General features: G+C 53.3%; 1 protein-coding gene across 3 annotated transcripts in view; it reads right to left on the bottom strand.

Annotated features, from left to right (window-relative positions):
• Positions 1–3580: 3580 nt before the first annotated feature.
• CD276 (CD276 molecule) overlaps positions 3581–23926 on the bottom strand; it is a 30469-nt gene continuing 10123 nt past the window's right edge. For 2 of the 3 annotated variants that reach the window (XM_003901165.5, XM_009210574.4), the window contains exons 2-10: positions 19135–19267; positions 15682–16020; positions 15183–15497; positions 14273–14611; positions 13792–14088; positions 9787–9921; positions 8364–8405; positions 6883–6918; positions 3581–5150 (exon numbers count right to left, since the gene is read on the bottom strand). In XM_003901165.5, coding sequence (XP_003901214.2) covers positions 5128–5150; positions 6883–6918; positions 8364–8405; positions 9787–9921; positions 13792–14088; positions 14273–14611; positions 15183–15497; positions 15682–16020; positions 19135–19213 — 1605 coding nt within the window. In that variant the 5' untranslated portion in view covers positions 19214–19267 and the 3' untranslated portion in view covers positions 3581–5127. Of the gene's footprint in view, positions 5151–6882; positions 6919–8363; positions 8406–9786; positions 9922–13791; positions 14089–14272; positions 14612–15182; positions 15498–15681; positions 16021–19134; positions 20072–23926 lie in introns of those variants that run through there. The other variant, XM_021940700.2, reaches the window with a different exon arrangement.

Consider the following 23926-nt stretch of genomic DNA (forward strand, 5'->3'; position numbering starts at 1 on the left):
CAGGAGACTGAGGCAGGAAGATCACGAGCTCGGGAGGTTGAGGGTGCAGTGGGCTATGACCGTACCACAGAACTCCAGACTGGGCAACAGAGTGAGACCTTCTTCAAAAGAAAGAAAAAAGAAAAAAAAAAAAAAACCCCAAAGATGCTGAGAACCTTCCCCCATCAATTATGGTGCTCCGGGTGCAGGGCTCGACCCTGGCACACACTCACTCAGACCACAGTGCTGGGCCCACATAACCCACCAGGAGGCAGACACACTCACCCAGGACTGGGGTCCCGGGATCCCAGACAGCTCCTGGGAACGGAGGCAGCGGCAGTGACAGACAGATGCTGAAGGGCAAGGTGGTCCAGAGCAGATGGAAGGGATAACTGCAGGCCCTGTACGCTACTGAATCAGGCTCCGCTCTGAAGTCTCCGAGAGCCCAACTGGATGTGAATTCCAAGTACCATCTCTACCCTGTCTAGAATCAGTTTTTCCAGCCACCCTAAGTTTTCTTCACTTGCACATTCTTACTGCCACAGGGACTGGCTAAAAAGGCAGCTGAAACAATTGGCAACTCTCCCAACACTTAAAATGTATCCAGAGATCCCACTTCTAGGGCTCCATACTGTAGAAACTCGAGCACAAGCCTGCATTATTTGTGTCTAAACTGTAGGAACTAGCAAAATATAGGCTAGAACAGCAGTACTATGAGATACTATGTAGCCATTTAAAAAGAACGAGGGAGTTCTTTGCAAGAAGCTAGATACAAAATAGCATGTACTGCACGATTCCATTTATATGAAGTTCAAGAATAAGTAAAACTAATTGGTGAAAGCAGCCAAGTGGGCAGGGCTGTTGCTTGGGTAGGGACACTAGGGAACTTTCTGGAATCCAGGCACCGTTCTATATCTTGATCTGGGTAGTGGTTATATGGGTAGAGATTTGTGTAAAAATTCATGGAGTCATACACTGAGGATTAGCATCTTATAAATACTAGAGGTATGTTACACATCAATATAGAAAGCAAAGAGGATGAGGACACTCTAGAAGAATTGACTTGGGAAAAGAGTAAAAACAGAAAAAAGCATTGCATAATGTTTGATTACCAAAAAAAAAAAAAATATTTTTTGTAAATGTGTAAGACTGGATACAACAGTCTAGAAGGAGGCCAGTCTAGTAGCAGAGCCAGGATTGAAAGTCAAGTGTCCTGACCCCCAGCCCAGGCTTCTCCTGCTGCCCAGGGTCTGCGAGTTAAGCAGAATGCTCCAAGCACACAAGTAGAAGAGGCAGGATGATCCAGATGCCCTGGCCATACCATTTTCACCCCTCCTCCCAGTCTCCTTCCTCTGGGTGGTGAGTGGTCAGATCCACTAATTGGTCTTCAAGCCCTGGTTACAAATGGTCCTAGAGGTGAATTCTGGTCACACCTTGAGCCAGGCAAATGAACCTTGCTCTGTCCTCTTTTAATATGGATGTGACACCTGCAGGCTACAGCTTGTCGCACTGTGAGAATTATTTCTCCATTAAAATGCAGGAGTTGGAGCTTTGCCCAGGAAGGGCAGCTAAAAATACTGCTGCCCAGGGCACTTGTCACCAGAGGACTTAGTTGCCACTCTCTTTACCCCTAAGCCTCCAGGCAAGTCCCACACCTGCTGGGTCCGTGCCCAGAACACTCGATGCGGTGACATGTCTGAGCCTTATCCAGCCCTGTCACAAAGAAAAAGCATGGGTTCCTGTGCCTGTTTTACAGATGAACAAACTGGGCTTCAGACAGCTTGTTCCAAGTCACTGTGCTCAATCTACAAAATCACCTAAGGAGCAACAGTGCGTGGGCCCGACTGCAGGGAGGGAAAGAATAGCCCCTCACGTGTGCCCAGCACCTAATGGTTTGCAGTGTCTTTTTATGTTTATTTATTTTTGAGATGGACTCTCACTCTGTCACCCAAGCTGGAATGCAGTGGCGCGATCTCAGCTCGCTGCAACTTCCACCTCCTGGGCTCAAATGATTCTCCTGTCTCAGTGCCCTAAGTAGCTGGGATGACAGGCACGTGCCACTACACCCGGCTTTTTTGTATTCTTAGTGGAGACGGGGTTTCACCATGTTGGCCAGGCTGGTCTTGAACTCCTGACCTCGGGTGATCTGCCTGCCTCAGCCTCCCAAAATGCTAGGCTTACAGGCGTGAGCCACAGCACCCGGCCTAATTGCACTGTCTTCTCACCCACTTTGTCCAACCCTCTCAACAGTGTTTTGAAACAGGAACTATTACTGTCTCTACCTTACAGGTAGGGACTGAAGCCCAGTGCGGTGAAGCAGCAAGCTCAAGGGCACACAGTGGGTTGGAGGGGCAAAGGCGTAAGTCTTTCAATCCTAATACCCACCCAGAGCACCAATGACAGGACCTCAAGCAACATGACTGATCTCACCCCTAGGGCCATCAACTTTGTAACAAACCCTGCAGTTTGTAAAGGATGCCACATACTTTTTGGGAGATGACCTGTCACCCCTATTTAATAGATAAGGAAAGTAAGGCTCAGAGGTATGAAGGACATGGACACAGGTTACTAGTAGAGGCAGGACTGAAAGTCAAGTGTCCTGACCCCCAGCACAGGCTCCTCCTGCTGCCCAGGGTCTGCAAAGCTCCAGGCTGTCCCAGTGCCAGGACACTGTCATCCAGGGGCAAACGAATGCAGTACCCTAGGCAGGCTCCCAGAGCCCTGAATCTGGCTCTCTGGAAGCCTGCATGCCTCCTCTCAGTCTTTCAAAGTGGAAGGTGGTTAAAAACTTCAGTTCTGTTCTTCCTTTTTTCTTTAGAGACAGAGTCTTGCTGTGTTGCCCAGGCTGGAGTGCAGTGGTACAATTACAGCAGATTGCAACTTCCACCTCCTGAGCTGAGGATCAAGTGATTCTCCCACCTCAGCCTCCTGAGTAACTAGGATTACAGGTGTGTGCCACCACACCTGGCTGATTTTTTATTTCTGTGCAGAGACAGGGTCTTGTTATATTGCCTGGGCTAGTCTTGAAATCCTGGCCTTAAGCGATCCTCCCACCTCAGCCTCCTAAAGTGTTGGGATTACAGGCATGAGCCACTGTGCACAGGTGGCTGTTTTTCATACAAGAAAGCCAAGGCTCAGAGAAGGGAAATGTCCTGCTCAGGGTCATAGGGCAGAACTGTGTCCTGGGAATGGACCTCTGATCCCTGGCCCGGTGCCCATCCAATTGAGTCAGCCAGAAACAGCATTCAGAATTCTTCCTGGTGCCAGCTTCTTACTGAGTCTCAGCTTCCCAGTCTCTAAAATGGGTACATCAGCAGAGGTCCTAAACAAGCCTAGGTTCGAGTTTTCTGAGGGAAAGAAATTGGGTGATGCTTCCACTGGGAGGAGCCCCATAGAGTGACCAAAGGGCCTGGCTTTCTGGACAACCAACTTCACTTTATCCAGGGGGAACTTGAAGGCAAGGAGGGAGCCAAATGGCCTTGGAGATCCAGTGATTTCAGGACAGTGAGATAAGGAGGGCCAGGCTTCAACATCCAGGAGAGAATCCTGCCGGTTGAGGCCTGGGGCCCACCCTGCTTCCAAACACTTCACAGAGAAAACGTTTCTTACAAAGACATTTATTTTCCCCAAAACATACCTCCAGTTTACAAAATCCCTCCGAGTTCCACATTTAAATTAGAAGTCCTCACATCTTCCATTCCTGGGGCAGGCAGAGATGACATCCAGAAGGCATCAGAACATCTGAAGTCTCACTCTACTGGAGGCTGGGAGCTGGCCAGAGGCAAGCCAGGAAAAGACTGCCCCGGCCCCAGAATAGCACCATGGTGGGGGTGGGGGGCAGTCCCCTCTATGTCCCCAAAGCACTCCTGGCCCTGCCCTGCCCCGGGCTCTGCCTCTTCTGCTGCTATGAAAGGTCCACAGGGCCTTGGTGCCTGCCCACCTGCCCACGCCTGCACAGACACTTTGGATACCACCAGATTCTCTAGCTGTGGTGAGGGGCTATGTCCCTCTCTCCAGGTTTCTGCCCCAACCCCATGCTCTGGGTAAGAATTAGGGGTGGGGTGGGGGTGAGGTATCCAGGAAGCCTTGAGCACAGAGGAGGTGTGGAGCAGGGAGCGAGGCAGGAGCCCCCTGCAAACCGCAGCGTGCGGTGTAGTTAGTTGTCTGTCTCCCAGCTGGATGGGGAGTCCTTGAGGGAGGAACTTGATCTTCCCAAGCAGGGCCCCCAGCACCTAACGCAGTGCTGACATCTGTAGTTGCTCAATAAACATTAACTGAATGGATACATGAAAGGAAAGGAACAAAGAGGTGGGAAGGCAGAGGGACAGAAGCTGACCCCCAGGGGCCCCATCACAGACCCCCGGAGAACCAGTGTGACCAGCACATGCTTCCGTGGGGAGGATGGGCAGGGGAGAGGGGCACTGCAGAGGAGGCTAGGCCGGGGGGAACCACACGTGTTCCAGCACGTGCATCTGCAGGTCTCTGCACAGCTGTGCAAGTGGTGGGTGCAGAGTGCCCTGTCTTCACTTGGGGCAGGGAGGGAAAAGGCCAGTATTGGAGGAAGGAGGGGAGAGGAAACAGCTTCTAGACTCCAGGAGATGCTGAGGCCGCATTGTCCCTGTCTGAGAAGACAAGATTCTATGCAGGTGGAAGCCGGGCTGAACATGATCACTAGTGTATCAGGGCCATTGGCCACTGGAGAAACAAGGCCAGGGGTGACTATGCATCGTGTCTTTGGTGAAATAAGGCAGGGGGTCAGTCAGTCTGAATATTGCATCTTTTGGAGAAAAAAAGGCAGCCAGATGGTCCACCCAGCACTGGAAGAAGAGGGTGGCGATGTGGTCAGTGTGCTGTCCCTAAGAAATGTATGTATGGTGAAACAAGGCAGCAGGCAGGATGACTTAGAGAGATAAGGCTGTGGGTGGTCTGTGTACTGTGTCTGTAAGAAACAAGGCAGCAGGATGACTTGGGAATCATGTCCATTGGAGAAATAAGGCTGCACAGTGGTCTGTGTATCACATCCTTTGCAGAAGGAGCCCACCTGTCAGAGCAGGATGCATCTGTTGGGGGCAGGGGTCACAGTGCAGCTCCATTGCAGCCAGAGGGTAGGAGCTGTAGGGAAGGGCAGCAGCTCCCTGGTCCTCATGGTCAGGCTAATTCTTGTCCATCATCTTCATTTCATGAGGGGAAGAAAAGAAAAGGGATGGGAAAAGCATTAGATGCCAGAAGTTCTATTTTGGGGATCATGCCAGAAGCCCAGGCACCTGGTCACACTTCAGGTGGGGAGTGTGTGTGAGACAGCAGCCCAACGGACAGCCCCCATGCTGACCACTGCCCTGGAGGCCCAGACACAGATGCAGGTGCCAGGCATGCCGGGGCACCTGAGGGGGACCACCTCACGCAGCCCCCTCTCAGTCCCCACAGGTCCACAGCCCTACACACTTCCCTTCACTCCCCTCTAAGTGCAACACTTTTCCCTTCTCATCTCCAGATCCCATTCACCCTCCAAGGCCAGGCCCAATTCCCTCGTCCAGCAGGCAGCATACCCAGTGTCCCCTCCACACTGATTTCCCTGAGAGTGACACGGCAGGGGCCCTCCTCCTTCCCCCGAGCTTCCTGTCTCCATGTGGAGGGCCATCCCAAAGACTCATATTTCAGACCCCACTCTGCATCTGGAGCTGAATGGAGACTTGGGAAGAAGGGCTTGGGCCCTGCCCCTGCCCTCGCCTTCACCCATTCTTGCGGCTCTGTGTGTCCCTGGGAAGAGGAGCTCTCCCATCTGGGCACTGCCTCTGTGGTTGTCCAGCATGGCCAAAGACTGAAGGGGCAGGCTGCCTCACCAAGGAGCAGGATTAGGAAGCAAACTGGTTTGTCCAACCAGGCCAGAAACTCTTCAAAACCAAGCTGACTTTTTTTTTTTTTTTTTGAGATGGAATCTCGCTCTGTCACCCAGGCTGGAGTGCACAGGTGTGATCTCAGCTCACTGCAACCTCCGCCTCCTGGGTTCAAGTGATTCTCCCGCCTCAGCCTCCCAACTAGCTGGGATTACAGGCATGCACCACCACACCCAGCTAATTTTTGTATTTTTAGTAGAGATGGAACGGTTTCACCATGTTTGCCAGGCTGGTCTTGAACTCCTGACCTCAAATGATCCACCCACCTCGGCCTCCCAAAGTGCTGAGATTACGGGTGTGATGCACCACACCTGGCCTAAGCTGACACTTTTTATCTCCATCTGCCCAAATCTTCTATGGTTATTTGATTCTGAACAACAGGAAGGAAATGACTTATCTCCTACATTTCCAAATGTCATCACTGACATTATAACAATAGGCCTAATAATGACTATGGACATTTACTAACCACCTACTGTGTACCGGGGACATGGCTACCCAGCTGAACATTTCTCTAGCCCCCCCTGAGTTAGGGCTCATATGCCTGGGTTCTGACCAATGGGATGTGAGCGGAAGTGACGCAGGCTACTTCCAGTCAAGTTCTAGAAGGAAACATATCCTTCCTTTTTCTCCCTCTTGGCTCTGGAGGGGGTGTGGGAGCTCGAACAGCTTCTTAGACCTAGGAATTGAAGTTGAAGAGGCCAGAATCCAGGTAAGCGGAACCTGGCTTCAGGTCATCAGTGGTTTTATGATTACTTATGCTCACACTATCACAGGAAGGAGGAATAAACTGTCCTGGTTAAGCCTCTGTCATATTTGGGTCCCATTAGAGCAGATGGGACCTTGGTTACTCAGCCCTCTGCCATCTCACCACGGGGAAGCTGAGGCTGCTCTTCTGCAGAGGGGGCCTCAGGTCACCAGTGAAAGGATGATGCCTACCCACCCTCTCAGTCTCTCACACACAGATGTGTGCATACACAGACACAATCTCAAGCCCAGGTGTCTTTACCTTCTTTGCTGTCAGAGTGTTTCAGAGGCTGCAGGGCTGTAAAAAAAAGGAAGGCGTACATGGTGAGGAACTGTGGGAAGTGGTAGGGTAGGGAGTCAGGCAGAGGAAGGAGTGAGGGCTGGAAAGGGCGGGAGAAGTTAGCAGAGTGGGACCACTTCACAGCACAGGGGAAGGGGCCCTAGGCTGCTGCCCGAAGCCCCAGCCCCAGGTCCCAGTTCCACTCTGTGGCTTGTCATTCTCTCTGGGCCTTAGTTTTCTGCATCTGTAGAATGGGACAACCCTTGAGCCCTCCACCTCCAGCTGGAGTTGCGGAACTGCCCTGAGCCCACTCTACACACAGGGTGATGTGAGAAGCTAAAGGAGGCTGGCAGATTTGCAGGTGGGCCTGGGACCATGTGGAATGAGACTAACCAACTCCCTCACCCACACTCTTCTCCCCACTCCCTCCCTTCTGCCAACTACATCTGCCTCTGAGCATGAAAAATGAGGTCTGATCCCAGAGCTGTCTCTATGCCTGCCACACTGGGCACCAACAGGCAAAGAATTAATTGGCATAATTTATAGCAGTCCCCAAGTGTCAATCTCCTGCCCTTCCTTCTGCGGGGGTGGGGAGGAAACCGGCATTAACTGGAACCATCCCAAATGGCTCAGCGGAAACCTGCCTCTCCCAGCCTAGGATCCCCTGGAAGTCGGCCTCCAGCAGCCATGGGCACCAGTGCCTGGGCACCACCCAAGCTGGGCCCCCAGCTTACTGTGCCATGCTCCTATGTCCTTTGCAAGTACCTCCCTCTCCAGTCACCTGAGAGAGCTTCAGAACAGCCAGGGCAGGGTCAGGATGACATTTTACAGATGGGAAACTGACACCCAGAGGAGCAAGGCACCTTGCCCAAAGCTACAGAGCCTGTAACTAGAACAGGATTGTCTTAAGCTGTTTGCCTAATAGTAATAGGACTCCAGCGTATTAAGCACTTGGCACTAGGTATGGTACTAGGTCCTTTATGTATGTTATCTCAATTAATTAAATTAATAATTCAAACAACCTGTGAATCTGTGATTATCCCCATTTTACATAAGAAGAAACTGAAGTCAGAGAGGCAAACCATCTTGCTCAAGGCCACTCTGTTTACCTGAAATGGAGCTGGAACTTAAACCCAGACTGCCCTGTCTCTGGAGTCCCTGCTCCCACCCCTAGGAAGCTACCAGACTCCACACTGTGGGGCCAATCAGGTGGAATCAGCCCTGGCAGATGGGTAAAGGTTGGCAGGAGAAATGAAGACACACCTGGGAGGGAACCGGGTGATCCACCTCCTGCCTAACTCTGGGCAAAGAGCAGACTCACCGGCGTGGCAAGGCCTCAGTCCAGAGAACACATTTCATTCAAACCTTACAGCAAATCTGTCCCCTCCAGATCCTAGAGTCCTCTCTCCTTTCCCATATGTCCCTCTCCCAGCCAAGAGTGCCAGCTCCAAGTTCAGACTCACCTGTCTTGGATCCTTCTCCCTCCCCATCCTGGTCCTCAGCTCCTGCAAACACAAGAACTCAGAATAAACAAAACTCTTTCACAAGCCCATTTTCATGCCAGCACTTTCCCACCCAAGAGTGCAGGAAGCTAGTGAACAGGGCCTGAGTGGGCCTGACCTGTGGTCCGAATGCTAGACATGGGTTGGAGCCCGAGAGCAAAGCACAGCAGAGCCCAGCCTGTGACAACATGAAGGGGCTCCCGGCCTGGAGCCCACCACTCACCCAGCCAAAGACCACCCACCCAGCCTGGAGCCCACCACTCACCCAGCCAAAGACCACCCACCCAGCCTGGAGCCCACCACTCACCCAGCCAAGGCCACCCACCCAGCCTGGAGCCCACCACTCACCCAGCCAAAGACCACCCACCCAGCCTGGAGCCCACCACTCACCCAGCCAAAGGCCACCCACCCAGCCTGGAGCCCACCACTCAACCAGCCAAAGGCCACCCACCCAGACTGCAGCCCACCACTCACCCAGCCAAAGACCACCCACCCAGCCTGGAGCCCACCACTCACCCGGCCAAGACCACCCACCCAGCCTGGGGCCCCTCCACCTTCCATCCACCAGGTTTCCTTCCCACCCTTCCACCAACAAACCCCTACCACCCTTCCATCCACCACCACCACCACCCACCTACCCTCCACCAGCCCACCCACCCATCACCTCACCCATCCGCTCGCTCAGTAGCCCTGCCAACCATCAACCTCCAACAGATGCAACCAACCAGCCGTCTACCCGCTCATCCTTCCACCTGTCCACCTCACAAGTACTCACCTATCTGCCACCTGACCACTCTCTTCTTCCCTCTCCTTCCTGACCTCCAGCCATTCCCAGCCTCTGACTACCCATCTACTCTCATGCATCTGTTTACCCACCAGGGTCAACTCACCACCCACTAATGTCCTCTCACCCACTTGCCAGTCACCAATGCCAGCTCAGGCTGACCCTCAGCCCCACAAATGGCAGCTGCTTCAGACCCTCTCACTCTGAGGCAGGCATGTTCCTCCCCAGTGCCATGCCTGCCCCTGGAGTGCCGACATTTGTGCCGCACAGCTTCCATGCTCTGGCCTACTCTCTCACACTTACACTTTCACAGGCACACTTGTTTACACAGACACACTCATCCCCTTGTAGCACTTGGCCTTACACTCCCACCACCTTCCAGTCACCCTCATCCACACTCATCCTGTGGTATCTACACATGGACAGACAGGCTCATGCTTGTTCACACACACAAGACATAGACTCAAGATCACACACAGACAAATCCAGCCCCCTTTGCACACTCACATTCATTCTGTCTCTAGAAAGTGACACTCTATTGACACCAAAGACACAGCAACATACCCCAAGACACGTAAGTGCACACACACACACCCTCACCTGCATTCTCCTCCTCACAGCTCTGTTTGATCTTTCTCCAGCACACGAAAGCCAGGGCCACCAGCAGTGCAACGAGACAGACAGAGAGCCCCACGGTCACCCACAGGGCCTCCGGGGGGAATGTCATGGGCTGCCCTGAGAGAAAAAGTAGGAACGGTGAGACAGTCAAGCTTGGCCCCATGTCCCGGAGGACAGCACCATTGGCTCCAAGTGTGAACAGGGGCTCCCACCCTCACTGGGCCCTAACACTATGAATAAAGCTCACTGAAGTTCCCATAGTCCCTTCGCCATACACTCCCCAAACCCTGATACAACCCTGTTGGGGACACGCCTCAACCAGGAAGGATTGAAGAGTCTGTGGTTGAATGATGCTCAAGAACCTTCTATGGCTCCCTAGTGACTTTGGAATAATGCTTCAAGCTTCAAGGGTGATTTAAGGACCTCTATAAGCTGGCTGCTGCTTACCCTCCCCTAACCTTTCTTTCTAATTCTACTGTAGGAGCCTCAGCTCCAGCCAAACTGGTGTCCTAACCATTCTCCCCAGAAGCAACTGGCTCCTTCCAACCTCTGCGCTATTGCTATCAGTTTCCCAAACTCTCTACCTATTCACCTCCTCCAGAGGCCCTCTTTTGACTGCTCCAGTCCCACCTGGTGACGTTTTCCATTCTATGGATCAGGAGGCAGCAAACGACGGCCCATGGGCCGAAGCTGGCTTGTGGCCTGTTTTTGTACAGTCCACAAACTAGTGATGGTTTTTACATTTGTAAAGGAATACCAAAAAAAGATGGGGGAAGGCGGAGGAGGAACAGAAGGAGAAGCAGCAGCAACAGAGATGGTGTGTGGCCCACGATGCCTAAAAACATTTACTCCCTGGCCATTTACAGAAAACGTGTGCTGAGCCCTACATACAGATGAGGTCACTGAGAGGGCTGGAGCGAGGGCTGGGAGTTTCCCCAAGGAGTCAGGTAGGTCTGCAGGGGCCTTGCCAGGGGGATATTTACGTGAAACACTGAGGCCCCTCCTCTTAGAGCTCACATCAAGAGGGATGAAGTTGAGAACCCAAAGCTGGGCAGGGCCAGGAGCTGTTCTGAGCATAGCCTGTGTGGCTCCATCTTACACACCATCCTCCAGGCCGGCCCCTGCACCCAGCTGGGTCCTGGGCAGAGGTCTTGAGAGGAAAAGTCTGACAAAAGATAGTGCTGCTTTCCTTTGCTCTCTGGAGACGATGCGTGCCCAGGGCCTCAGCAGCTTCTGCAGGAGCCCCTGTCAGTGCAGTGCGCAGTGCCATGGACCCTTTGGCAGCAGAGACCCCAGCATAGGTGCACCTCATGCAGGGATCTGTAGATGTCACCTTCAATAGGCACCGCTGGTAAAACTGCTGCGCTGGCCATTGGAAGCAGAGGGATCCATCGCCCCAGTGATGAAGAGAGGTATGCAGAAAAGGAGGGCAGCAGCTAATGTGGTGGCCAAGAGGGTCCGTCCACAGAGCACACAGTAAAAAAAACAACCACCGCCACCCTGGAAATCCCATCATGGGGCTCTGATGGCAGAGGAGGGGGCAGAGCCACAGAAATGCTCAAGCAGAGGGTCTCTTTCCATGTTCCCCCTTAGCTGGTGTTGTCCCTGGAACACAAATTAGATTTGCCCTGTTCACCCAAGAAAGGACAGAGCTAGGGTTCAGGCCACATCTCCAGGGCTTGCTCCATAAATCCCCCTCTGAGAGGCCCTGCACAGCACACTCAACTTCACTAACTTCGTCAGGTATGGGACAGACCAGTTGGAGGACTGAAAGCCTGAATCCCAGAATGTTTTACATGACACAAAGCTGCCTGAAGCAAAATACAGGCCAAGGGCTCCAAAGTAGGCCAGAACTACTCTAAGAAAAACAGGAGGCTGGCTGGTGGGGAGGAGAGGAAATTAGGCTGAGAGGCCAAAGTTGGATTCTGATCGTGGCTCATCTCCTCACTGCAGGGCGCTGGAGCCTAGGCCTGCGGATCCACGGAGGAGTGTAGAGAGGCAGCGAACCCTCCAGAGTTACATGCAAACTGCCGCATTGATCATTTATCCAATTTTCAAAGAGGGGTCTGACCCCAAAGACTCAGAACCACTGTGCCAGTCTGTGACCTTGGGAAAGCTCCCCATTCTCTGTGGACCTCAGTTTCTTCATCTGTGAAATGTGCTTGGCAACAATGGCCTCAATTAAATCACTCTTTTATTTTTATTTATTTTTTAAGACAGTGTCTTGCTCTGTCACCCAGGTTGGAGTGCAGTGACACTATCTCAGCTCACTGCAACCTCCGCCTCCCAGGTTTAAGCAATTCTCTTGCTCCAGCCTCCCAAGTAGCTGGGACTACAGGTGCGTGCCACCACACCCAGCTAATTTTTGTGTTTTTAAACGGGGTTTTACCATGCTGACCAGGCTGGTCTCAAACTTCTGACCTCAAGTGATCCACCTGCCTTGGCCTCCGAAAGTGCTGGGATTACAGGTGTGAGCCACCACACCCGGCCCTAAATTCTTTTGAAATCACTTTACATGTTAGCTACTCAAGTTTAAAATAGAGAATTTTCTCTTAGGTGAGATAAACATTCTCTTTGCAATCACATTTATACTCACAAGTCCTTTCTGCACAGCATCGCAAATATCCAGCTCAGCCCAGGGTGCAAATGACCACAAAGACCCCTTATCCTTCAAGGCCTTCTCAGCTCCCACTTGCCCCTGGAGGTGTCCTCACTACCACCCTCCCTCCTCTGAAAGCTTCATATCCTCTGCCAAGATCACTCTATCTTCTATTTCTTCTTTTCTCCTGTGAACAGCATTTTCACCACTAGACCATATGCTATTCTCTAAAAGGTCAAGGACATGTCTCAGAACATTCGAGAGCTCAGGGCAGCTACTCTCTCCTGGGTAGCACAGGCCCATGGGGTCTCCAGGAGGGGAGTGGTTTCCATCTTGGGGAAGGGGTGGGCAGAGGGAGCTGGAAGGAAACACCTAAGAGAGGAGGAGTGAGCCTGAACTCCAAGCAGATGATGTGATGGGCCGTGGCTCCGAGCTTGTCAGAAGTGGGGACCACATAGGGCTCAAGGGGAAAAGGACAGGAATAAGTCAGTGAGTCCTGAGGTGCGTGCAGACCTGGAAACTGGGGGCGAGATCAGAACTTGGATGGGCTGGGGGTCAGGTGGAAGTCGTCAGAAGACAAGAGGAGAACCAGACAGACAAAACCTGCTGTCCTGACCTCACTGTGTACCAGGAGGAGGTCCCTGGGAAAGCTCAGAGACAGATACTGAAGAGCCAGACTGAGCACATCGGCCCAGGAAGTGACTAACTAGAGGCCTCTCAGGGCCAAACACAGATGGAGACTGTGGCTCTTGACCTCAACACCCTTCACACCCTCAGGCACAAGAGGTGCCCACCAGGCTAGGACCTGGAAACCAGAGACTAAGAATCACTAAAGGGGCAGCCTCTATCTGGTGTTTGGCCACATGGGGGCAGCAGAGACAGCCCCTGCCCATCCAACTGCTGCCTGGGTGGAGCTCAAGTCTGCAGGAAGAAGAGCTAACGTTGACTCAGGTGTTGAGGACTAACTGGGGAGGTCCAGCTGTCACTCAGGGCTTCAGAATCAGATGGCATCCACTGACCCAGAATACCTTCCTACCACTCAGAGGAGTTGCTGTTGGAAAGCACACCCACACAAGTCCCCTGGGCCATGCCTTGTGGCTGCCCCAGCATTCCTGCCCATGCCTCCAAATTCCGGGCAGGTACTTTGTCCTCTGCATAAGAAGCATAGGTGCCACGAAAAGCACTCTTAGGAAGGCAAACGTTATAAATGGTTCTTATCAGCTCGAGTCCCTTAAGGACTTGTGGGGAAGAGTGTGAGCACCTGACGTCTATGAAAGGGATTTTGAAAAAGTCTTCTGGCCATCCAAACCTACGGAAATTCCACCTTAGGGTCCAGTAAAGAGGCAGTTACTCGCGCTGTCCTTCCCCAGCTGTTCATCTGCCCGTACCTGTGATGGTGACAGAACCATGCGCGTCCTGCTGCAGCACGGGGTTGCGCACCAGGCAGCTGTAGGTGCCGTTCGCACCCAGCACCACCCGCAGGACGCTGTGCACATCGAACAAGCCCTGCTCATTGGCCATCTGCGACGTGGTCACGTTGCCAGTCAGGGGCGCACCCTGCCCATCCTGCCAGAACACCTCGGCCTCAGGGTAGCCCCGGTAGCTGGAGCACGTGATGGTCACCGTGTCCCCGGGCCGCAGGTCCTTGTTGGGCTCCAGGGTCATGCTGGGCTTCGAGTAGGGAGCTGGAGGTGGCAGAGGACAGGGGTCAAGGGCAGGGCAATGGCAGATGACGAAAAGGATGCATGGGGCTGAGTACAGGAATCAGCACTGGGGCTGGGGTTCTGGGAGCAGTGGTGTAGCAGGGGGTGGGCTGCAGGGGGAATGGAGGATGAACCAAGGGGAAGGCGTCCCCCTCCCGGTGCTCACCAGCCACCTGCAGGCTGACAGCAGCGCTGCCAAAATCCCGGATGCTCACGAAGCAGGTGAAGCTGCCCTCGTCCGCTACACGCACGCGCTGCAGCCTCAGGGATGCGTTGCCCTGTGCCAGCAGGTCCAGGAAGAGCGCCGTGCGGTTGGCATAAGCGCTGCCCTGGTCCCGGCCCTCAGTGAAACTGTGCACCAGCTGTTTGGTGTCTGTCAGCTGCCAGATGAGGTTGAGCTGTGCCAGGCTAAAGCCAGGCTCGGGGGAGAAGGAGCAGCGCAGGGTGGCATCGGTGCCCACTAGGGCTACCACCGGGTCCTCAGGGACCTGGACCTCCACGGCTCCTGGGGGCGGGGTGAGAGGGGCAGGGTGGTGAGGAGAAGCAGGACTCTCCAGGCTACCATCCAAGTCTCCCAACCTCTTCCCCCATCAACTCCCAGACCCTGTTCCATCTTCCTATTTTCTTCTTAGATGCAAAAGTAAATTAAGCCTGAGGACTCTCAGACATGGAGTCTTCTCAGTCCTCTGAGAACAATCACAGCAGGTGGGTCCTGGCCTGACCAGATCAATCCCAGGGCCAGGCCTGGGGTAGGTGACCCTCACCAACTCCAGCCCTGGTGAATTCTGCTATCAGGACTCCTTTCTTTCTCCCACCCATCTGCTAACCCAGATGTGGCTTCAGTCTTCCCAGAGGCTTCCAGAGCCTTGAAGTCAGGAAAGCCAAGAAGGCCTGTGATTGCTCCGCCCCCAACCCCATCCAATGAACACCCCCACCTCCCCCTTATCTTTCTCCCTATCATTAGGAGGCAACTTGCTGTTCCAGGAGACTGAAGGTGGGGCCAGATTCGGAGCTCCCAACCCCTGCTGATAGAAGCAGAACCCCCCTCCCCCAGGGGGACATTGAAGCAAAGAAACCTGTGGGGCTTCTCTGGGGTGTGATGGTGATGGAGCCGTGTGCATCCTGCTGCAGCACGGGGTTGCGCACCAGGCAGCTGTAGGTGCCGTTCGCACCCAGCACCACCCGCAGGACGCTGTGCACATCGAACAAGCCCTGCTCATTGGCCATCTGCGACGTGGTCACGTTGCCAGTCAGGGGCGCACCCTGCCCATCCTGCCAGAACACCTCGGCCTCAGGGTAGCCCCGGTAGCTGGAGCACGTGATGGTCACCGTGTCCCCGGGCCGCAGGTCCTTGTTGGGCTCCAGGGTCATGCTGGGCTTCGAGTAGGGAGCTGGAGGTGGCAGAGGACAGGGGTCAAGGGCAGGGCAATGGCAGATGACGAAAAGGATGCATGGGGCTGAGTACAGGAATCAGCACTGGGGCTGGGGTTCTGGGAGCAGTGGTGCAGCAGGGGGTGGGCTGCAGGGGGAATGGAGGATGAACCAAGGGGAAGGCGTCCCCCTCCCGGTGCTCACCAGCCACCTGCAGGCTGACAGCAGCGCTGCCAAAATCCCGGATGCTCACGAAGCAGGTGAAGCTGCCCTCGTCCGCCACACGCACGCGCTGCAGCCTCAGGGATGCGTTGCCCTGTGCCAGCAGGTCCAGGAAGAGCGCCGTGCGGTTGGCATAAGCGCTGCCCTGGTCCCGGCCCTCAGTGAAACTGTGCACCAGCTGTTTGGTGTCTGTCAGCTGCCAGATGAGGTTGAGCTGTGCCAGGCTAAAGCCAGGCTCGGGGGAGAAGGAGCAGCGCAGGGTGGCATCGGTGCCCACCAGTGCCACCACTGGGTCCTCAGGGACCTGGACCTCCAGGGCTCCTGGGGGCAGGGGAAGTGGGGGACATAAAATGGGGACTGAGGACGGGTGGGAACTCTCTGGGCCTCCCTAGTCCCCCTCCCTGCCCCGCTAAACCCAGGCTCTATGCACCCCTCCTTTTAGGCCTGAGACCCAAAGTAATTTATTGTCTCAGGGCCTCATTCAGTTGAGAATATAGTGAGCACCTGCAGGTGTCGAGCATAAGAGTCAGAAATGCAACAGAGAGCAACACTAAGGTCACACACCCACAGAAGTTACATTTTAATGGGAGAGAGGGACAAACAGGCACACAGATTCTCATCAGCATGTGACTAAGGTATGTGAAGAAAAGAAGCCAGCAGGTTAGCAAGTGAAGCAATAGCTTTTCAAAAATCTGGCAGGTACTTTACACCTGCCTGCGCCATGTGCATTTCCCCATGAGCGTAATTTTATTAACTGGGGAGTCCAAATCAGTATTCACCAAAAATGTCAACAGTGGTTTTCTCTGGAGGAGAGAGAATCACAAGTGCTTTTTTTTTTCCTTTTCCTAAAGAAACACGATTTGTTTGTATACAAGAGAGAACACCCGTACCTTTAAATACAGTGGTGAGGCACGTGATCTTTAAAGCGATTAAGCTGAAATGTACAAGGAATGAAAAAGAGCTGACATACAGAGAACCCGGTAGAGGAAACAGTAGGTGGAAGGCCCTGAGGCAAGACTGGCCTTGCTGTGTGAAAATATCAGGGAGTGTCCCGTGTGGCAGATGCATCTGATGGGAGGGCATGTCCTACCCAGACCAAAGATGACTTGGAGAAACCAGTGAGGAATCTAAGTTTTTCTATGAGTAATGGGAATCACTGGGGAGTATTTTAATCATGCATAATCTGAGTAGCAATGCTTAAAACTCACTCTAGCTCCTCTGTGGAGACTGGACTGTGGCAGGGCAAGGGGGAGGCCAGTTAGGGGCTATTTCAGCCATCCCTGTAAGAGGTGAGGGTGGTGTGGCTTCAAAGGGTGGCAGTAGAGAGGAAGAGAGGGGGGCAGATTCAAAGTTAATTTAGGAGAGAGAATCAACAGGACTTGCTGACGAGTTAGAAGGGGAAAAGGCCTGGCGCGGGAGGCGGAGACAGGTGGATCACCTGAGGTCAGGAGTTCGAGACCAGCCTGGCAGATATGGTGAAACCCCGTCTCTACTAAAAAATACAAAAAATTAGCCAAGTGTGGCAGTGCACACCTGTAATCCCAGCTACTCGGGAGGCTGAGGCAGGAGAATTGCTTGAACCTGGGAGGTGGAGGTTGCAGTGAGCTGAGATCACGCCACTATTGCACTCCATCCTCCGCAACAGAGCAAGACCCCATCTCAAAAAAAAAAAAAAAAGAAAGAAAGACGAGGGAGGAGGGGGAGGAAGAAGGAGAGGAAGAGGGGGAAGAGGGGGAGGATGGGGAGGAGGAGGAAAGCTGGAACAGGCATCCCAGCTGTCCAGAGTCAACTCCACTCCCAGAGACAGGGCCAGGTCATGTCCAGAGCCAGAGCCTCCAGCAAAAAGCCCCTGGGCAGGGTCCCTGATCCCATCCCCGCCCTCTATCCTGTGGAGTTACCCCGCAGCCTCCCAACCCGGTCACCTCTGTCTTCATACTAGCTCTTCTTCTAGAGCCCTGGATAGTTAGGCAGGGGTCCTGATAGCCTTTCTTCTGGGGAAGCGAGCCCCCCACCCTGGCACTACCATTCTTGGGTAATGGTTAGATTGTGTGCTTCGAGCACTAGCAAAACAGGCACACTCAAAATGTGTGAAGATCAGCCTTGAAACAACGCCAACTGAATACAGCACTCGTTAAAGGTTTCCTGCATTTAGAAAAAGAACATTGACTTTATGGTTATTATTTTTATTATGGATCATACTCAGTATCATAATCTTCGCAGTACCTAGAGATCTCTAAAGTTTTTTTTTTTTTTGGACAGAGTCTTTTTTTTTTTTTTGAGACAGAGTCTCGCTCTGTCGCCCAGGCTGGAGTGCAGTGGCGCCATCTCGGCTCACTGCAAGCTCCGCCTCCCGGGTTCGCGCCATTCTCCTGCCTCAGCCTCCGGAGTAGCTGGGACTACAGGCACCCGCCACCGCGCCAGGGGTTTCACCGTGGTCTCGAGCTCCTGACCTCGTGATCCGCCCGCCTCCGCCTCCCAAAGTGCTGGGATTACAGGCGTGAGCCACCACGCCCGGCTGAGATCTCTAAAGTTCTTAAGCTAGTCTTGGATCTCTTGCTGAAACCCCTGGTGCCCCAGGCCAGTTCTCATGCCCTGTCAGTCGGACCAGAGTGTCCCTTGGAGGGGGCATTTGGGGGAATGAAACCTGGTAAGTCACCCAGACAAAACCCTTTCTTGCTCTAGAGAAATCAGAGCAGCCATGGGTAGAGACAGGCACCACTTCTTTACGGCCACAAGATGGCGCCAGACACTCAGCTTCGTCTTCCCCACAGAGGACGCAGTCTCAGAGCAGAGATGCTGATGAGAATTTGAAATGCGGTGAGGATATTATTAAAATAGCTATTATTATTGAGTGCACTGTGTGGGGAGAGTCACATCGTTTATTCTACACAGTTATTGGGCACCTACTATGCAGCAGCCGCCCTGCCCCTGGGATGGACCCTGCTCTTTGAACAGGGAGGAAGCAAGAAAATGCCAGGTGGGGGCAAATCTAGGCAGAATAATGCAGGGAGGCCAGGGATAGGGAGGGAGGAGCAGCAGTGTGCTATTTTATACAAGGGAGCCAGGAGAGCCTTGAGAGGAGGTGAGACTGAGCAAAGACCTCAACAAAATATGGGATCTAGTCATGCAGACATTTAGGGGCAGAAAGTTCCAGGCAGAGGAAAAAGCAAGTGGAAGGGTCCTGGGAGGGGGCACACACACTGTATTCAAGAAACAACACGATCACATTTAGCACTCATGTTCCCATTTTACAGACAAGGAAATGGAGGCTAAGAACAGTAAAGTGAGTTGCCTACTGGATCCCACAGGTGGAAGTAAGGTATGGCCCTGCTAGCCAGAGCTGGCCTGGCAGGACCCCTGACAGGCGTGGGCACCCCCTCCCCAACTGCCACAATCACTGTCCCTCCCCTCCAGTCCCCATGCTGCTACCCTCACCTGTGAGGCAGAACCACAGTGCTCCCAGGGCTGCACCCACGTGCACACCTATGCCAGGGCTGCCCTGCCGATGCAGCATCTTGCTGTGAGGCAGCTGACAGCTGGGCTCCCCGTGGTGGAAGGCTGCCCCTGCCTGGGAGGAAGAGGATGCAAAGCCTTTGTCTCCAAAGGTTCTCCCCAGACCGTCTCTCGCCTCATCTCTCCTGGACCAGAGTGGGGAAGGCTGCAACTGCCCACTGGGAGGTCTTCGTTCCCATACCCCACAGGGCCCCCTGCTGAGGTGCTTGGCAGGGAGTCCCTGGGGAGGCCTGACAGGGAAGATGGGGCAGGGGGCAGCTGCAATCCACCCTTTCAGCTAAGATGTATCCAAATATAAGGAAGAGGAGGCAAGGCAGCAGGTGAAGGCAAGGTTGGCTTGCTCTGGGGCTAGGATGTGTGCAGATTAATTTGGCAGTAGCTGGTAGGGCAGAGCAGGAGCTCCTGTCGGGGCCAGACTTAGAGATGGGCTGACAGGTGTGAACTGTATCCTAAAGGCAGCTGGGAGCCACTGAAGCTTCCTGAATAAGGGAAATACATGGTCAGAGCTGAGCTTCATGAAAATTAATCTGATAGCACCTCCACCCCCATCTGATGGGAGGGTGTGTTTCAGCCAGATCAAGCAGGGCTTTGAGAGACTAGTGAGGAATTTAGTTTTTTCTATGAGTAATGGGAATCACTGGGGAGCGTTTTAATCACACATAATCTAGGCAACAATGCTTAAAACTCACTCTAGCTCCTGGGCACAGACTGGATTGTATCAGGGCAAGGGAGAGGCCAGCTAAGAGGCTCTTTCAGGCTGAGTGTGTTGGCTAATGCCTATAATCCCAGCACTTTGGGAGGCTGAGGCAGGTGGATCACTTGAAGTCAGGAGTTTGTGACCAGTCTGAACAACATGGTGAAACCCCATCTCTACTAAAAATACAAATAATTAGCTGGGTATGGTGGTGGGCACCTGTAATCCCAGCTGCTTGGGAGGGTGAGGCAGGAGAATCGCTTGAACCCAGGAGGCAGAGGTTGCAGTGAGTCAAGATTGCGCCACTGCACTCCAGACTGGGTGACAGAGCAAGAGTCGATCTCAAAAAATAAAAATAAAAATAAAAAAAAGAGGCTATTATAGCCATTCCTATAGGAAGGGATAGTGGTGGAATAAATGAGGGGGCAGACAAAAGAGAGAAAGCATGTCTGGGTAAAAGTGACAGCATTTGAGGACTTGGGTAGAGAGAAAGAGCAGTCAGGCTGGCTGTGGTTTCAAGTCTCAGTGACAGGGTGGAGCATTCACTGAGGCAGAGAAAATGGAAGGGTTCAGTACAGCTTGTGTGAAGTCAGCAGTATTTGCAAAGAAGCTTCTAGGACAGAGTTTTAGGAGGCGACTAGGTGTATGAGTGTGGGAATGCAGAGAGAGAACATTTGGTAGCTTAATATATCTGTATTGAGTGACCAAGACAGATGAGAAGTAGAAGAGGCAAGGACTGGGGATGACCCCAAGGCTGGAGTCAGGACTGAGTAAGAGGCAGGTCTGTGGCTGCAGGTCAGGCCTGAGCTGGGGATGGGAAGAGCGGACATCCCTAAGTCCAGCCCTGCTCCCAATCCCAGCCACCCTCCAGGCTGCACACACCTCTTCCCTGAGTCTGACAGCTGCTGCCTAAACATTCGCACCATGTCCTGATCAAGCCACATCTATGCCAACCAACATTGATCAACCAGAATAGAAATGACTTCACGTCCTCCTAACACCCTGGGAGACAGGCTGTACCACTTGGTCCTATTTTTGCAGGACTTTAAAAAAATCAAAGCCCATGGCCGGGTGCGGTGGCTCACGCCTGTAATCCCAGCACTTTGGGAGGCTGAGGTGGGCGGATCATGAGGTCAGGAGTTTGAGACCAGCCTGACCAACATGGTGAAACCTCATGTCTACTAAAAATACAAAAATTAGCTGGGCGTGGTGGTGCAAGCCTGTAATCCCAGCTACTCAGGAGGCTGAGGCAGGAGAATTGCTTGAACCCAGGAGGCAGAGGTTGTACTGAGCGGAGATCGCGCCACTGCACTCCAGCCTAGGCAATAGAGCAAGACTCCGTCTCAAAAAAAAAAAAAAAAAAAATTGAAGCCCAGATAAGTGACTTTGTTAATGTCAAATAGTTTGCCAGTCAGCACAGCTGAAAAGAGTCCAATTCTGCTACACCTTTCCACCCTTCCGCAGAGCAAACCTCATTAACAGCTGCTAGCCTCAATTCCATCCCAGGCGCCCAGCCTCAATCCTTCCAGTCCCAGCCAGGCACACCCGCCCCCCACCACCCTCCACTCCTACACACACACACCCCCAGCAGCTGGGCTGAGGGAGTCCCTCAGCCAAACCATGTGCATCCTGGCCAGCCCCCCTTCTCTCCCAGCTGTCTACAGTGGGGAAGCCCTGAGCAGCCACTTCCTTTCCAGACGCTTCCGGCCTCAAAGCCTTGCCGCCTGCTGAGTCAGCAGTCTTCCCGGGCTCCATTCATAAAGCACCTTTGGCAGGCACCACATCCTGCCTGCCCTACAAGGGCCACCCTGAGGCCCACAGGAAGATCCAGCAGGCAGCTGCCTGCACAACCTGCCCACCCCCTGCGGGAAGCACCAGGGCTAAGGATGAACGGACGCCCAGATTCCACGTCTCCCTTCCTCTCTTTACCCCCAGACAGAACCAAGGCCTGTGGGTTCTTCCTGGGCCACCTTCCTCACTCTCCACACTGCTTCTCAAGCTTCCATCTTTGCTCACTGGCCCTGCTTGCTCCTCTCTTTCCCTGCCAGCCCCATTCTCTAAGGTACCTTCTCTTAGGACCTAAGACAGGAATCTGCCCATGTCCCTCCCCTCTCAAGAACTTCCCATGGCTCCCCATTCACTATAGAAGTCAGACCCCATTCCTCTGCCTGGCACTCAAGACCCTTCATATAACTGTCTCCTTCATATATCAGGCTAATTCCTGCCACTCTGGGCAGGTGCAGGGAGCAGAGGGCACCTCCCCTGATCAGACCTACCCAGGCTCTCCCAGGGCTGAGCTGCCCTTCCCTCCAGAGGGAAGACGAGGAACTTCCAGGGCTGGGCCCGGGACTTGCTCCCTTTCATTCCTTTCCTAGACTCTGGATCCTGGAAACCTGCCCTGGAGAGAAGGAGTTTGACAGTCCAGAAGCAAAGAGACCAGAGGAGTCCACGGCACCCAGAGACCCCTACCCTGACAGCTGGGCCTGAAGGAGCTGAAGACAGGAGACAAAGACAGAGCTCAGAAAGGAAGTGCTCCTGGATAATGGGAGAGTGGCCTGGGAACACAGAGCTGGGCATCCCGGAACCCAGAGCCACGTGCAGCCACGCAGGCCTCATGTTGCCTGTGTACCCCACCCCCACAACAATGTTTTCCACAAAGGGGAATCTCATCCCCAGCCAGGACCTGCCCTGGAGTCAGTATGTGCCACCCTTCCACGTGGGTCACCCGCCAGCACCCACTCCTGCTTCTCCTCCTTCCTGCTCTATACCAAAACCACAGAGCACCTTGGGCTTTCACAGAGCAGCAGGAGTGAGCGCTCAGGCTGTCCTCAGCCTAAGGTACAGCAAGGGCATCCAACCCTGCAGAAGCAGGGCCATAGGGAGGCTCCCAAGAGGTGACCCAAGATGTGCCCTCAGAAAGCTACAACAAATCCAGACTGCACCTGGGCTGGGGGCCAAAATGCCCTGGGCCTGGGGATGCCCAAGAGGGTCTCCTTGCCCCCACCATAATCACCCACATCACTCTACTTCCTCCTAACCCCCTACTTCCTCCCAGTCCCCGCAGGGGCTCCTTGGGCAACACTTCCCACAAAGAGGACAAAAAGGGTCAGAGAGACACAGAGTTCTGAAAATGTCAGACAAGTCCCTGGATCCAGCTATGCCTGAAGCAAGCTGCAGACCTAGACTGCCCAGATATTTGAGCCTACCATTTTTTTCCTTAAACCAGTTTGAGCTAAGTTTCTATTGTCTGCAACTGAAGGAGTCCTTGAATCTACATGCATTCATATCTTTAGTAATTCATTTCTCTACTTATGGAGCTCCTGGTAGGGAAGTACTAGGGGCAAAGATGACTAAGATACGCGTCTGTCCTCAAGGAGCAGATTCTAATAGGGAAGAGGGACACGTGGGTAGATCACTGCAGTTCGGTGTAGTATACTATTTATGATATAGTCAGGGTGACTTGGAGGCACCTCAAAGGCATAACCCCAAAGGTGATCCCTGAAAAGTCATGAGCAGCTCCCCAGGTAGCCACGCTGGGAAAGGTAGCCCTTTCCTGAACTCCAGAGACCCATCCTCCTGACACTGCCTGTCTGCCTCTCAGCCAGATCTCCTTGGAATTCTAGAAAATGAGCCCAAAGTTTGGGGTTCTGGTCCCAGCTCTGACACTTTGTTATGTAATCTTAACTAGGCGACTTCTCTTCTCTGAGCTCAGTGTTCCTACCTATAAAAGAAAAGCTTTGTGGATTCTGGTGGAACTTTATCAGTATTTGATGCTTTCAGGGACTATATCCTTAAGGTTTAGCCAATTCACAGCCACGCAGTTCACACTTAAAATGCACAAAGTGACTGTGGCAGAAATTGCTAGTTGTTGTCCACTTGCACCCATTTTCTCCCTTTTATTTTTAAGAGACAGGGTCCCGCTCTGTCACCCAGGCTAGAGTGGTACCATCATAGTTCAGTGGTGCAATCAGAACCCACTGCACCCTTGAACTCCCGGGCTCAAGTGATCCTCCTGCCTCA

The sequence above is a fragment of the Papio anubis genome, chromosome 7 (genome assembly GCF_008728515.1).
Source record: "Papio anubis isolate 15944 chromosome 7, Panubis1.0, whole genome shotgun sequence".
NCBI classification, from domain to species: domain Eukaryota; kingdom Metazoa; phylum Chordata; class Mammalia; order Primates; family Cercopithecidae; genus Papio; species Papio anubis.